Source organism: Chroicocephalus ridibundus, chromosome 9, assembly GCF_963924245.1.
Source record: "Chroicocephalus ridibundus chromosome 9, bChrRid1.1, whole genome shotgun sequence".
NCBI lineage: Eukaryota > Metazoa > Chordata > Aves > Charadriiformes > Laridae > Chroicocephalus > Chroicocephalus ridibundus.
Genome location: NC_086292.1, coordinates 28,231,729 through 28,246,723, shown reverse-complemented (window position 1 = coordinate 28,246,723; position 14,995 = coordinate 28,231,729). Strand labels below are relative to the sequence as shown.

The 14,995-nt window shown below is 56.2% G+C and overlaps 1 protein-coding gene across 4 annotated transcripts in view; it reads right to left on the bottom strand.

The window, feature by feature from the left end:
• Positions 1 to 204: 204 nt before the first annotated feature.
• The window catches only part of RBPMS2 (RNA binding protein, mRNA processing factor 2), a 31,070-nt gene continuing 16,279 nt past the window's right edge, over positions 205 to 14,995 (bottom strand). Inside the window, exons 5-9 of one of the 4 annotated variants that reach the window (XR_010072594.1) lie at positions 13,654 to 13,804; positions 12,829 to 12,977; positions 9,689 to 9,851; positions 1,289 to 1,362; positions 205 to 1,031 (exon numbers count right to left, since the gene is read on the bottom strand). Coding sequence is in view for 2 of the 4 variants with exons in the window: in XM_063346850.1 (XP_063202920.1) it covers positions 1,300 to 1,362; positions 12,829 to 12,977; positions 13,654 to 13,804 (363 nt within the window). In the remaining 2 variants the exon portion in view is untranslated. Of the gene's footprint in view, positions 1,032 to 1,288; positions 1,363 to 9,683; positions 9,852 to 12,828; positions 12,978 to 13,653; positions 13,805 to 14,995 lie in introns of those variants that run through there. The other 3 variants (XM_063346850.1, XM_063346849.1, XR_010072595.1) reach the window with 3 other exon arrangements.

The window sequence follows — 14,995 nt, the reverse complement described above, 5'->3', positions numbered from 1 at the left end:
TCTTACAGGATTACAATTTCTCTTTAATAATAATAATTAATTGCACACAAACACACAAGAAATTCTTTATGATGCATAAATATTTCCTTATTACACATGGTACAAAAATACTCGTACTTTTTTTTTTTTGTTCGGTATTCCCATAAGGATGGCTGATTATTTGGCAGGACTGGATGCTCTCCAATCAGAAGGATGTGGAAAGGAAAAAAAAAAAAAAAAAAAAAAAAAAAGAGGTTAGATATTTTACAGCCATTCTATATATAGAAGTCTGAGGAAAAAAAAAATAATATAATAACCCTGACTTTAAAACCAGAGAAGAAGAATGGATGAGAACAGAAACCCAGTGCATCGTACTTGGAGGGGGAAGAAAAAAAAAAAGAAAAAAAAAAGAAGAGGCAAAAAAAAAAAAAAGAAACATTTTTCAAATTTTTCTGGTCATCCTGGGAAGGGGAGGGCGGAGGTGGGAGAAGGGGTGAGACAAGGACAGTTAGTATTTCTCAAAGCCAAGTCTTCACCAAAGCAAGATGAAAACCTTGATGGATCAATCCGTTGGGCCAAGACCTGTTGCTAACGGTTACACAAACGCTAGAACAAACAAACTTACACTCACACATACACAAGTTAAGTGTTTTAATTCATGCCAGAAAACATGCAAAACCCATTGCCTTTCGTTTCCTTCAGCCGAGCTGCCGGGGCAGGGCAAGCCCAGGGAAGCCCAGGACCGAGCCCCTCTGCCCCCCGGCTGGGCTTCGGCACAGAGGGATGGCGAAGCTCAGTCGGGGAGGATGTCCTGGGATGGAGGGAGAGATGGATGGGTGGATGGAGGCGGCGCACGGCCCGCAGCGGGGGGTCGCGGCGGCTTCACAGTCCAGGGAGGGGGGATGCTGGCAGTCCCGGGGAGGGGGGAGCGCGGCGGGGCCAGGCGCCTTGTCCACTGGCCGCAAACCGAACCAAGAGGGGTCTGAGCAATCGTCCCTGGCACATCCCTCCGCGTAGAGGCAGGGAGGAGGAACACAAGCCGAGGAGAGACGCTGTGGGAGAGGAGCGGCAGTGAGCAGGGCTGGCCGGATCCGCTCCCCGAGCATCGCCCACAGCCCTTTCCCCACCCCAGAGCTTGGGGGGGTCTCCCTGCTCCCGCCGGGGTGGATTTGGTCCCATCACCCCTTAGCCGCATCCCCGGGTGGATGCGGGGGGGCCAAGCCTGAGTTCCCATCCCTCCACCCCACAAGAGCCCAAGGAACCCAGGGACGAGCAGGACAAGGACCCGGCTCCAAGAGCAATTACTTACTTACTAACAAACTAACAAAACTGACGAGACTTCCATCCTTGCTGGGTAGCTTCGGAGGGAGGATACCAGCGCATCTGGAAAAGAAAGCCACGCCAGAGGTCCGTGATCCAGGATTATCTCAACCAGAGCCCAAACCTTCAGCTCCCTCAGGCCACGTATGAAGTACACCAACTAGAGATGCCTCCAGCACGGGAAAGGAGGCTCCAGGATGAGCCCCAAATACTACTCAAGTAGCATCCCAACCTGGGGCTGCACCACGCCAGCACTACCCAGCATGGTGGCTCTGGCCACCTCCGGTGGCTCATGCAAGGACCAAGCTCACCAGGCACTGGGATCCAGCCAGGTCCTCCCTTAAGGAGCACGGCAGGACCCCACACGTCTAAGAAGGAAAGCGGCACCCCATCTCAGGGCTTGCCTCAACATCACAAGTACGTCTGCCCATTGGCATAACCAGAAGACAGCCCCCAAATTCACACCTACGCCTGGCCCAAGCTCACTACAACATGCAGTACACCACCCCTCAAGCCAGGTTCAAGCTTGGAAAGCTCCTCACCACCAAGCTATCTGTGAAGTTTACCACTGCAGAAGTGTGTGCAAGGAGGGGCTGTTCCCCCTCCCCAGCATGTTCCCACTCCCACACACATCTCAAGTTTACATCTTTCCCCCCATTCAGGCTCAGGCAGGGCAGGGGGGGCTCACTTTGGGCACGCAGCACCCCAGGGTGGTGGCCACTCCACCCTCAGCCAGCAGAAGGAGGCATCTCAAGACCACATATTTAAACCAGACAACCTCTACATGACACGAACTGGGTAAGGACTGTCCCATCCACCACAGAAGAGACCCATGAAGTTTCCTAAGCCACAACCCAGCCGTCGGAAGAGGCTCCAGGCAGATCACATCACGGTAAGAGCTTGGTAGAGCTGCAAACCAGTAAGACTTGGAGGCTTCCCTGGCAGGTCATTGCCACCACATCTACTGCTCAGGCCTGCTCCTTGCTGAGGAAAGACTGCTGGATGGGGAACCCAACGAGCAGACGTGGGAACAGGAGCTGAACAGACACTTCCCAGCCTGCCAGCAGATGCAGCAAGCTGGCAAAGTCTGGGAGAATGGGATCAGACATCCAGGTGCTCCCATTTGGTCTGCAAGACCAGTATGTCAGGCTGGGCTGAGTTAGCAGCTTCACGCCCGAGAGCAGCAGGAGGAAATGGGTCTGTGCCACTCGAGCGAGCACAGATCCAGCAGCAGGAGCAGCTTGCGGAGCTTGGTCCTGCTGCTGTTTGCAGAGGGAGCTGAAACACGGCGGTCGTCCCCCCCTGTCCTCCCTCCCCAGAGCACAGCCTCAGCACCGATGGGCATCAAGAGCCACAAGCACCTTCAGGGCTCCGGGTACCAACAGAACAATGGACTTTGCTCTAAGATGGATAAAAAAGGGGCAGAAAACCCCCTAGAGCCCAGTGTGAGCTGCTCCCCTTGCCAGACCACCCTGGCAGGGTTGTCCCCTTGCCTGAACAAGCCTGGAGGAGGCCGGGTGCTCCCCTCCCAAGCACATGCACCTCTCTACAGCCAGAGGGAAAACAGTATTCCCAGACCAGCTCCAGCCCCCATGCCTGGCCCTCTCCCACCAAGAGGGACCCTCAGGTGAGGACGGGCAGACTTCCTTGAAGCACAGTCCCAGGTCAGGTCCCAGGGCAAAGGAGGAGTTGCAGCCCCAGCCAAAGTGTCTAGTTTGGCAGAGGCTTTAGAGCTCATGAACCCCTACACGGCCATGCCCAACAAGGGCGATTCTGCTGGCCTCTTCCTAACAGGGCTCTTGCCAGAGCCAGGTCTCCCATGCAGGCTGCAAGGATGTGAGACATCAGGAAAGCCACTCCGGGTTGAGGTGAGAGCTGGCCAATGAGGGGGGAAGAGGAGCTGGCTATGTGCTAGCTACCTAGCGGGCAGCACACTGCCCCACGGATGCACCAGATGACATGTGCAACATGGGTCTGGCTGCAAAGTTATCTCGGAGTGGAGATGCAGACCCGTGTCCCCAACCCCAGCTACATGAGACCTCCAGAAGCTGCATACCGGTCTTCAGAAGAGACAGAGCTGAAGACCAGGATGCCCAGAGACTGGGTGACAGCCCTTGGATTACTCTGCAGGCTAGGCGCATCCTCAGTGGGTCCTTCAAACCCTACTCCCTTTACCCCCATAAGAAGCAGAGGTCTGACACCCCACGGAGGTATCTGCCTTCATCATCAAATAGAATCATAGAATGTGTTGGGTTGGAAGGGACCTTTAAAGGTCATCTAGTCCAACCCCCGATCTCTTCACGCGGAGACATGCGGCAGACTGCCAGGACCTTGACACCGCAGCCTCCTTCCAGGAGCTGGAGGGGACAATAAGCACATGCCTCCCAGAAAGCACAGCTGCCTGCAATGGCCTAGTCCTCCACCCACCAGCACAAAGGCAGTGATGCCAGCAACCGAACAGCCCCAAGCATGAGCTCAGGGACCTCAAGCCCTTCTTCTTGCGATGGCTCCTACAGGGAGGAGGCCAGCAGGTTTGCAGAGGCTCTGTCCAAGCAGGAGCCTCTCACCAGGTTAGATCTGCTGGATCCCGGGCTCCTGTTCAGGCACTAGCACCGCACTTGAGATAGCTGTCTGTAGCCAGGCACACTGGGCTGGTTGGTCTCCTTGCCAGAGACCTTCATGAGGCAAGTAGGTGCCACCAAGCCAGCTCCCAGCTGGCCCCATAGCTTGCTCCACAGCAGCCAGGTACCTCCTAGTCAGTCCAGCCTTGGGTGGGGGGGATTGAGGGCATGGGCATTCATAGAATGGTTCGAGTTAGAAGGGACCTTAAAGGTCATTTAGTTCCAACCCTCCTGCCCAGGGCAGGGACACCTCCCACCAGACCAGGCTGCTCCAAGCCCCATCCAACCTGGCCTTGAACACCTCCAGGGATGGGGCACCCACAGCTTTCCTGGGCAACCTGGGCCAGGGGCTCACCACACTCACAGCAAACAACTTCTCCCTCACATCTCATCTAAATCTCCCCTCTTTCAGTTTAAAACCATAACCTCTCATCCTATCGCTCCACTCCCTGATCCAGAGTCCCTCCCCATCTCTCCTACAGACCCCCTTCAGGTACTGGAAGGCCCCTCTAAGGTCCCCCCAGAGCTTTCTCTTCTCCAGGCTGAACACCCCCAGCTCTCAGCCTGTCAAGACCTTCCTCCCTAGTGAGTGGTCCCATCTAGCACCACGACCAAAGTGCCATCTTGGTGCTGCACACACCATGCCTTCACTTATCCATGAGCCTGTTAGAGGGATCCAGCTCAGCTGCACCCTTTTTCCCCAGCCTGGGGCCACCAGGCTGCTCTGGGGCATGGCCATCTCCTTGCCCTGATGCAGGCCAGGAAGGCTTGCAGCCTGGCACAGGCACCAGCATCGCTGACACCTTACGGGGCCACCACAGCAGCTGCCAGTGCCAGGACCGGGGTCGCTTGCTCCCCCACCAGCCCTGTCATGGGGAGGTCCTTGCTCAGCAGAGCCACCTCTCCTCTGCAGCTAGCGGTCTGACTCCCTGCCCAGCGACTCCCTGCCCAGCGACTCCCTGCCCAGCGACTCCCTGCCCCTCCACAGCTGGAAGTAGTTTCCTCCTGCCCAGCAGCAACAGGAAACTCCCCCTGCATTCACAAGGCTGCGAGCACTTAACCCCAGGAGCCACCTCCGTCCCACACCAGGCTCGGCATGTGCAAGACAGCCACCCCCCACCCCACTCCCCAAGCCTGGTGGCTCCTCATCCCCTCCTCGGGGGGGTGATCGGAGCCCGCTTCTGCCCCATGTGCACACCCCACCCCAAGCCTGGCCAGAGCCTCCAGCACCTCCGGCTTCAACAGAAATCCTGCTTTCCTTTTAACACACGCACTGTCCATAGCTCTGGCACTAATAAACCTCCACTTCTGATGGACCACCGCTCCTCGCCTTCCTCCTGTAGGTCTCTGATGCTCCTACACACAAACCTAACCAGCCTGACCGGCCCTGGCCCCACCTGCCAGGAGCTCAGCCCTGCAACCAGAGGGGCTCAGCCTGGAGGCTGGCAGGAGCTCCTGTGGGGGCCAGCACCCTGGGGGCAAGCCAAGGCTCTGACACGCTGAGGGAATGACCCGCCAGGTCTTTCAGCCCACAGAAAGATTAAGGGCTTGATGGGATGCAGCAGAACCACCCCCTCACTAGGAGGGATGTTTCTGAAACCAGCAGGAAGCACCAGAAGAAGCAGACTGGAGGCAGCAGCTAGCCAAGAGGACATGCTCTTTAAGACAGTGGCACATGCCAGGACGGTTTTCTCTTCACATTCCTCAGCGTCCCAGGCACCTTGCTTTTGACAGGGAGTAGAGAGGTTCTGCAAACAAGGGGCTCCCAGGGCCATCTGGAAGAGGAGACGAGCACCCCAAGAGACTGCATGGGGTCGTCCCAGGAGGACTGCAACCCGGCAGGCCAAGCCAGAGCACTTCCCTGCAGGGAGCAAGTTTCTCTGAGGGCTTTCAGAAGATCCGTTCTCTCTCAAAATACCGCATCTGTCAAGGAGGGAGCTGCGAGAGCAAATGGAGACGTCTGACACTGGGCGAGGAAAGCAGAGCAAGGGAGGCTTTTACTGGAAGAGACGCAGTTGTTTCTAGAGCTGCATTAGCTCACAGTTGGAAGGGAGTCTGGCCACACGGCTGCAAACATCCCCTGCTCGCCCGCCTGGAGGGACGAGGCAGACACCGCCAGCCCACTGCAGCAGTCAACATCTGTCCCAGAACACAGCTGGAGAAGAGAAATTCATGCCTCTGCCAGCCATCTTCCAGAGGCCAGGTGGAACACCCAGGAGTGAAGAGCCTCTCCCTTGCTGCAGGGCAAGACCAAGGCTACCTAAACATCACAAATAAGCGATAAACAGGGCAGATAAACACTGCTTCAGTGCTTCACTCTCCTTGTCAGGTCCTCCATTGTCTCTCCTAATTACCCTCAGAATTTGAGTTTCCTATCTCGCCCACCATCCTTATGGAGAGCAATTCCTTCAGCAGGAAAAACAGAGGGGGAGGAAGGGAGGACTGACTACACAGATCCATCCTCAGGCCACCTTGAGCTTGGATGGCCTGCCTTTCCTCCTTAGTTACGTCTAGGTCTGCCTATCCTTGCTCCGCAGCCAGCCCCAGCAGCTTGTGGAGCTCAGAGCTACCCCTACGTATGGAACGCATCCAGCCACCTCCCCGGGTACCAGAAATGGTCCCTGTGCAGGCAGGGACAGAGCACTCTGTTGTGCTCCTGGGAGCTGGTAGGACCCCGACCAGCATGTTCAAGAGCTGCATCCAGTTACCAGCTGCTGAGGTGCAGAGTAGCATCTTCAATTGCGCTGCTGAGACAGCCTCACCCCGGCAAGCCACAAGCGCTTCACAGCCACTGCTTCCACCAGGCTGCGGGTCACCAGGTGCAGGCCTTGGGCAGATTATGTTGGTGGCCAGCAAGAGCTGCTCTGCTCCAGCTGGAAACACAGCTGATGGGAACAGAAGCCAGGGCAGGCAAGGAGCACCCGCAAAGGTGCACCCACAAGGCACTAATGTTATCAATGAGTGCCCTCAGCAGCAGGCACTTCATCCAAACCACCTGCTTCCAGGGTCCTTCAGGGGGCTGGGTTGAGGAGACGAGCATCCAAATGCTTGCATGCTGTGTAACACCCAAGCAGCTCAAGCCCACCACCAAGAAAACCTGTCTGCCGCTGAGTCGAGCACAGACATCTCCCCAGGCAGCTATATCGAGAGAGCTGGAGGACAAGCACATCACACCACACTGCGTCGAAGAGCACACAGAAGACAACAGGCGCTGATCCATCCTATTGCTTAAAAGGGGCATTTCAACAGCCAGCCATCCTTTGCCTTGTACCCTCCCCCGGGCCTTGAGGCAGCCAATACTACAGCTTGTGGAGATGCCCATCTCACAGACCTCCTTCTCCCAGGGCGGAATTGAGCTGGGCTGCTTTTATTTGGGTTGAGCTAGCCAGGGAGAGCCAGTGCTGGCCACAGGTCAGGAAGTCACTTCTGACACCATCTCGGTCTAGTTCACTTGTCAGGCATGATTTAGTGAGAACCACTGCTCAGTAGGTACTTGGAAGAGCTAAGAGCATCTCCTGCCTGCTTTCCTCTGGCTAGAGGAAAACAGCTGGCGTGGGGAGAGCTTGCTCAGGGCTGCTTGGCCAGCCTGTGGCAGCACCAAGCCACTCAAGTTTAGGAAAACACCATACCCATGCAAGTCTTGAAGAGCACTTCACGCCTCCAGGAAGCACAGAGATTGCCCAGAAAAAATAATCCTAGCACACGACAGCAACAAGTTGTTAGGCACAGAAAATCCATCGCTGCCTCCAGCCTTCCATCCCAGGGAGAGCTCAATTGGCACAACACGAAGTCCAGATTTTGCAAATGTGATTGTGAAGTCAGTCCAGAGGTCAGTGGTGCACAAAAGCAGGATCTCCATTGTCCAGCAGATCCACCATGGTGACCATTGCTTGGTGCTCCAGGGCTCAGACAGGCTGGTGTCACCCAGGAGCAGCAGCACCCCAACAGGAGACAGTAGTGGAGGCACAGCACAGCACTGAGCCCACCCCGGCAGACCTTCCCACATCCCCAGTTCTCTAGGGCCAGCACCAGATCACAGGCACTGGGATCTGCCTTGTGTCCTCCATCCACAACAGCAGCCACCCCTCAAGAGATCTGGCTTGCGAGGTGCTCACCCAGGCAACCAACAAGAGGGAAGGGTTTATTTAGAGCACTGACCTCTCCTTCCATCGATGGGCTCTACCTCAGCTCGGTGCTGGGAAGCCTCAGGGTCCTGCTGGGCTGTGTACCACCACCACATAGCCATGAGTCAGGACTGCTCCTTCCACCTACCTAGCTTCAGAGGCCCACCTCCACCATCTCCGCGAAGCCTCCAGACAAGGCTGCTGCCAGCAGCAGCAACATGGAAGCTCTGAGGACGTTTTCAGCAGCCAAGGCAGTCGGTCTCAAAAGGACGGGCAGCTGCGAGCTTTCAGTCCATGACCTGCTCCCTAACTTGGGACCATCTACCACAGTCTCCCAAGCTCTGGGTACCCAACATGTCCACCTCGTCCCCTACAAGCACCATGTGGTAACCACCACCAGCCTCATCCATGTCCTTACAAAACAATCCTGCATCCAGTCCCTGTTTTCCAGGGCAAGTCCTGCCCTCAGAGGTGCTGCCATAGCTGGAAGCATCTCTTTGCAGAAGAGATCCAGGAGCACCAATAGCCCCTGGTGTCTCCTACTGCCCACTCAGAGCCTGGCTTAGAGGCACTCCAAAACAAGTGGTTTCATATCAGAGGTGCAACGCAGCCCAATTCCACCGCACAGCAAATAGACGAAACGTCACCAGGTCCAAGGAGAACAAGGCAAGCTGCATCGTTGTGTCTACGCTTGTGTCATGCTCTACCCATCTTCCCAGGAGACCAGCTCTGCATAACTTGGCACCCCACAGTCTTCCAAGGACAAAAGGAGACCAGGGCATCCCCATCTTCGATGGCTTCTTTCCCCAACATCACTACTACACAGAGGGGAAAAAAAAGTCTACCCAGAATGACTGCAAGAAGTGAGCCAGGACTCGGTTCCTTCAGAGATGACCACAGCAACCATCCTCCCTACCAACCACTCCCAGGCCAAACCATCTTCCCTCTTCCCAAGCTCCCAGTTTCCTACACCGCTCCCATCTCTCCCAGGCTGACGATTCCCTTCATTACAGCTCACAAGACCTGTGTCCTGCCTGTGATTTCAGGTTGCAAGAGAGAAGCCAAGCTCCAGGTAGGAACTTGCTCCGTTTCCAGTAACTGGAGAGGAAAGAGGTGAGATTAGACCCATGATTAAGGGCAGGGTCTGTCCCAGTATGCAATTCCGGAATAAAGTGACCGGCAAGTGCTGTTGTCTAACGTGCCCACTAGAATTTAGTCGTGTGCTATCTCTACCATGTCACTCACCTCCCCCACCGTGTGCCAGGAGTGAGGTCAAGGTGTATTTCTGGTTGCCCTGGAAGGGTTGTGGTTGGGGAGAAACCAGGTTTCTTTCAGGCCAAGCGGCAGGGGTGTCTCTGCCCCGGCTCAACCGGGCTGCTCCCCTCCCACCAGCAGGACCTGGCTGAGCCTGGCTCAGCTGGGAGAAGTTGATGTAAGATGGTGCCATGCTGTGTGCGCCATGTCATGTGCTGCCAAGTTGGAGATGTGGGTTAGAAAAGAAGGCCTGGTATCTCATTCCCCAGGCTCTGGTGGGTGGGTAGCGTGAGGCCCATGCACTGGGTTGCCAAGGAGATACGGGCTACAGAGATGGGCAGAAGCTTGCAAATCCCATGGTGCACCTTGGAGGAGAGATGGTTACCTTACCAGTCTTTCCAGACGTGGCTGCCATCATGCTTAACACTTCTAGGAATGGAGCTGTAGTACAGCCACTCCACTAGCTGCAATAAGGCATCACTAGGGTGTCCCATCTCCAGGGACAGCTCTGAGCTTCAGGGCTAGCCTGCGCTGGCATCATGGCTGGAGTTCACTAGGGACATCAAAGGAGGGATTTGAGAGAGGGTGGGAGGGAGGGAAGGCAGATGGGACAGTCTTAAAAGTCAGTGGAGTCCCCACAGGTAGAGGCTCCTAGCGGTGCAGGGTCAGGCCACGGTCACATCTACAGCAGCCTGGTGCCCGCAGGGAGCATCACCATGGCATGGCAGCTCGGTAGCGGTGCCCGCAGGGAGCATTGCCATCAGTCTCCTCTGCGAGCAGCTTACCGACAGCTCCCAGGGCACGGGACAAGGCCATGCCAGCCTCGCACCATCTCCTGCCCCTCGTCACTCCCGACAGCCCTCTGGGCAGTTCTTCAGGAGGTTGCACTGGTGCATCACAGAGGGCTGCCACCTCCTCTCCCACTCACTACCAGACTTGAACACAGAGTGGCAAGAGGATGAGCACTTCAGGTTCAAATCTTTTGTGACAAGCTCTCAGCTTAGCTATTGCTTCCAACTTCATACCCGCTCCAGGAGTGAAGGCTGTGGAGCTGCTAAATCTCTGGCCATCCCCACGAACATCCTCCAGCCAACGCTCATCTCAGGAGGAAGAACTGTAGCTGTTCTAAAGAACAGCTCACACGCCCACCCCACCACCAGCAAGGTGAACCAGCCCCTACCACCAAGAGCAGAGGGCTCAGCGCACCAAGGCCAAGGTTACAGCTTTTAGCCGAGTTTGTGAGCAAAAGCCAACTCCCTGACTTGCTCCGCCCTGCCTCAGCTCTGCAAGGGAGAAGGCTCCAGCCCAGGGATCAGGCAGCTCCAAGCTGCCAGCCTGAGTAATGTTTAACCCCATAAAACTTTATTGGTAACGTATATTGCACCAGAATGTCTCCCTGCGAGGTCACTGCTGGCTCAAGCACAGCGCTGCATGGAGCGGCTGTAGCTGCTGGGGCAGCCCGCCTGCTATTCTTCAAAAGAGAGCTGGGTCCAGCTACGGCCTGGAGGGGCTACACTGGCTCCCTAAGGCTTGGAGGCACATCACCACATCTGGAGCTTCTTGGGCAGGGAGTCCTACCTATACAGGGAGCTCCCCAGAGCCTCAGGGTCATTCTTCAGACCAGAAGACCTCTTTGAAAGCTAAGCTGTCTGTCTAGAACAAGTAGCTTGTCAACTGGAGGGCAGGAACTAAGACCCCAGAGGGAGAAGATCTGGCTGAAGGACTCCTTGGTACCTTCTACTTTAGGACAGCAGAGTTCTTCTCCCCCGCCACACACCATAAAGTTTTGGTGCCTAACCCTTACGCTCAGGGTCCCCATGTGACTGGTGATCATTCCTTGAAGGACCTGCAGAAATGGTTTCACCTCTCTCAACCAGACCAGAGAGGTTTTTTCCTGGTCCTCCCTGCCAGGGGCAATTCAACCAGCAACAGCCCTTGGCTCCACCACCCTACACACAAGGGGGCAGGGAAAGGAAGAACATCTGCTCTCCTGGTCTGCCCAGGAGCAGAGCACACAGATGTGGCTGTGGACATCATCAATAACTTTTGGAGAACACCAGCAAGAACAACCCTCCTAGTGAAGGACCAGTCTACCTGAAAGAGTGGCCCGGCTCTGGAGGCCTCTGCAAGACCTTCAGCCCAATGTTAGCTCACCAGTTGAGGGGCAAAAGCAGCAGAGGTCTGCGAGCATGTGAGGGGCAGGACGGACAAGCCTACACAGGCCAGAGGTCACATCCATCCCATGCCTCCATATTGCATTGGGGAAACAAGCTTGGGTTCAAGCTGGACACTTACAGTCAAGACGTTTGCAGGAAGCAAGAGGATGCCGAAGGGCCAACTGAGCTGACCATCGGGCAGGTGGACAAGCTGAAGGGACACAGCTCTTCTTCCTTTCAATTTAAGCAGGGAAGAGTGGAGCTAAACACCCTGCTCGGCAGGGCAGTGAGCAGAGGTTACGCCCCGATGCTCTGGGGTCTAAGCCCAGAGCCCTGCTGCCCCAGTCCCCCATGGCACTACTGCAGGAGCAGAAACTGAAGCAGGCAGAGCACAGCTGGCTGGTAACACCAAGCAGGGTAGGGACAGGGGCTCCAGGTTCTCCTGTACAAGCGCTCCAAAGCAAGCGCCTTATCCTGAAATTAGGACACTGCCTCTCTGGTTTGGCCTTCTCTTTGCATTTCCATGGTTTCAGGGACTTCATGCTCAGCAGGGGTGTTGGCCTTGCTACATTAAAGCATTCCAGTTTCAGACCAGTACAGGCATCCCTACAACTCCATACTCCGGGACACCAGGCAGTTGGTTGCACCACCGCCAGCATTCCCACCGGCCCATACAGAGTAATCACAGAATAGTTTGGGTTAGAAGGGACCTTAAAGACCATCTAGTTCCAACCCCCCTGCCTTGGGCAAGGACACCTCCCGCTAGACCAGGTTCATCTCTAGCCTGCACCTAGTGGCTAACACCACCGTCCCATCAGAGCCCCTGGCTATGGCAAGGCTCTGATCACTCATCTGCTGCAGGACATCCCTCTCTGGCTTCAAAAGCCTTTGAGTCGCTTGGCCCGAGGGGGTTCCAGCTGAGCCCCTCAGCTCCAGCACGGAGTCAAGCCTGTTGCCTTCACTGCAACTTCAAGGAGGACATTGCGTAGCTATTTCACTTGCTGGTGTGTAGCGTTTCCTCCCAGCAGTCCCACAACATCATTTTTCCAGCCATGGGGGACCAGCAAAGCCAGCCAGAAACTGAGCCCTGACTTTTCCCATCTGCCCACCTCTAGCGCAGAAGCGGGCTGGACCTGCAGGGTCAGAAATCATCGCCCAGCTCTGACTGCACTCAGCCACGTTGACCTCTCCCCTGCGGCTTGCTGGGGGCTCGGGGGGCCCCCATGCACTTCAGCCGGGAGGAGGCTTTGCCCAGGAGCCAAGGTGCGGAGGCAAGGGTCGAACCAGCCAAGCAGAGACCCACGGGAGCGAGCACCAGGGGCAGGGGAGAGAGGAGAGCCCGGTTCCTGGCACGGCACGCGGGGAGCGACTCACCTGAGCGTGAAGAGCAGCAGCTGCAGCAGCGGCTGCCGGGTAGGTGAAGGCAGCATGGGGGATGGCAGGGGTTAGCTCCGTGGTGTAGAGTGGGTAGGGAGCCCACGCCTCTGGGGACGCTGGAATAAGAGCTGCTCCAGTCAGGTCATCTAGACAGAAGGGGACAAGGTGACAACAGCACCTCAGTAGCTGGCCCCGACAGCCTGCCTCAGGGACAGGCTCTGCGTTTCCAACCCCAGACTAAAGCTCCACGCTGCCAGCCCAGCAAGGTTTAGAATATACCAGCCCTGCGGCATCTCTGCTATCAGCTGCTCCTCTGGCCTCCCAGCCTCACCAGGAGAGACCAGGAACACGCTCCATCACTGCTTGCCACCCCACAGGGGCTCTGGGGGGGCTGGTTCACTCATGTGGCACAGGGCTGGTGCCACAGGACAGCAGGGCAGGAGACGGGCTTCTCCGCATCACGTTACGGGCTGCCCAACAAGCCTCAGCAGGGCCGCTCGCCCCACCAGGCTACGCGGAGGGTGCATGGCACAGGACTCGTCCTCTCTGCTTCACACCCACAGATGGTTTAAGGATTTGTGGCATCGCTTGAGCTACCAAACCCAGCTCCGCTCTCCCAACACTTCTAGCGTCAGCCAGAAGCCTTACCAGATGCCTGTTTTTCTCCTGCAACCCTAGCATGCTGGCCTTCCTGCACCAGGCAGCTTTCAGCCAGAACGTACGTGGGTATGGTTTCCTTTCCACCCTGGCAGCATCCCCAGGGTTGGGCATCTCCCAAGCTGGGCCAGACAGTGACCTCAAAGTCCCTCCCAGCATACTCACAGGGGTCCCGTGCAATGAAGTGTGCGCCCAAGGCAGGGTGGATATTGGTGGGGTTTGGCGTGGCCATCAGCTTGCTCTTGGCCATCTTTGTGTTGGCTTTAGCAAACTCTAACCGCAAGGTCTGTGGGTTCTCTGGGTCGAAGCGGATGCCCTGTCATAGAAGAAAGTACAGGAGCCTCTCAGAGGTGAGGTTTCCAGTCTAAGCACAGGCTGTTCTGTTCACAGAGCAAAGCCCAACCGGGGAACCAAGGCCATCATGCTGTGGTTTTTTGTCACCTCACTGCAACACTCAAGCTCCCACATGCTTGTATTTCTATGTTTAACTGGCCTAGGACCACTGCTTCCAACGTGAGGGACACAGCTTTGCTCCCTATGTGCGGTTCACCAACCAGCACAGCAGTGATGGCTACCAACACTGGTCAGGAAAAATATCTGGGATAACCCCGTCTATACTGGAGCTCCTGTCTGTGGTGGTGCTACACCTACTGCCAGCCTGGGCAGAGACACTAGCACTCGCCCCAGTGCCCAGGGCATGGTCTGCAGCAGGGCGGAACCGGATCAGCATGTCTTGCTGCCTAGATCCCACTCATTTTTGCAGGACCACACGGGATGGAGATCGTTTTGGGCTGTGCCTGCCATGTTGACCACCTTCATGTCTTTTTCTTGAGCTGCAGCAGTTTGGAAGCGCTGCGAACGTGCTAAAGAGCCTGCACCAGACCGCTTTGGCCCTGCCTCATGTCCTCCCACGGAAACAGAAGTATGGGAAGGGTGGTTCCCTTCCTCTCTGAAGGAAGTACCTTCTACCCCCACACCTTCCAGGAGAAGGACCTACTCTGCTGAAGTGCCACGCACTTTTCATCAGGGCATTTGGTAAAGTGAGCCTTTAACGAGGCCACTAGCACCAAGAAAGACCTACAGCCACATGATCGACCACATTGGCAGTGAGCCTGCTTCGCTACCCACGCACCCTGGCGAGCTCAACCTAGAGCCTCGAAAAGCTGATGCTAAACACAAGTTGAGCTCCACACGCCTCATTAAAGCTTTACAGCGTGTCAACTGGCTATCGCCCTATGCTTCTATATGCCCGGGGACCACTCATGCCCCCGATACCCCTCTTCTCATCTGTTTGCTAAGGGTCGGTTCCCCAGAGAAGCCCTGCCTGCTCCAGGTTCTCCAAGCCACGGTCCAGTCCAGCAGCCAGGCTAGGATGAGCCCCCAGCTCAGCACTCAGAGCAGACAGCAGGAGGAAGAGCTCCTTGAAGAGCAGTTCTGGCCACACCTCAACACACATAAGTAAAGAACAAGGGAGAGTCCTTTCGGTTCCCAACTCTTCCTCTATACA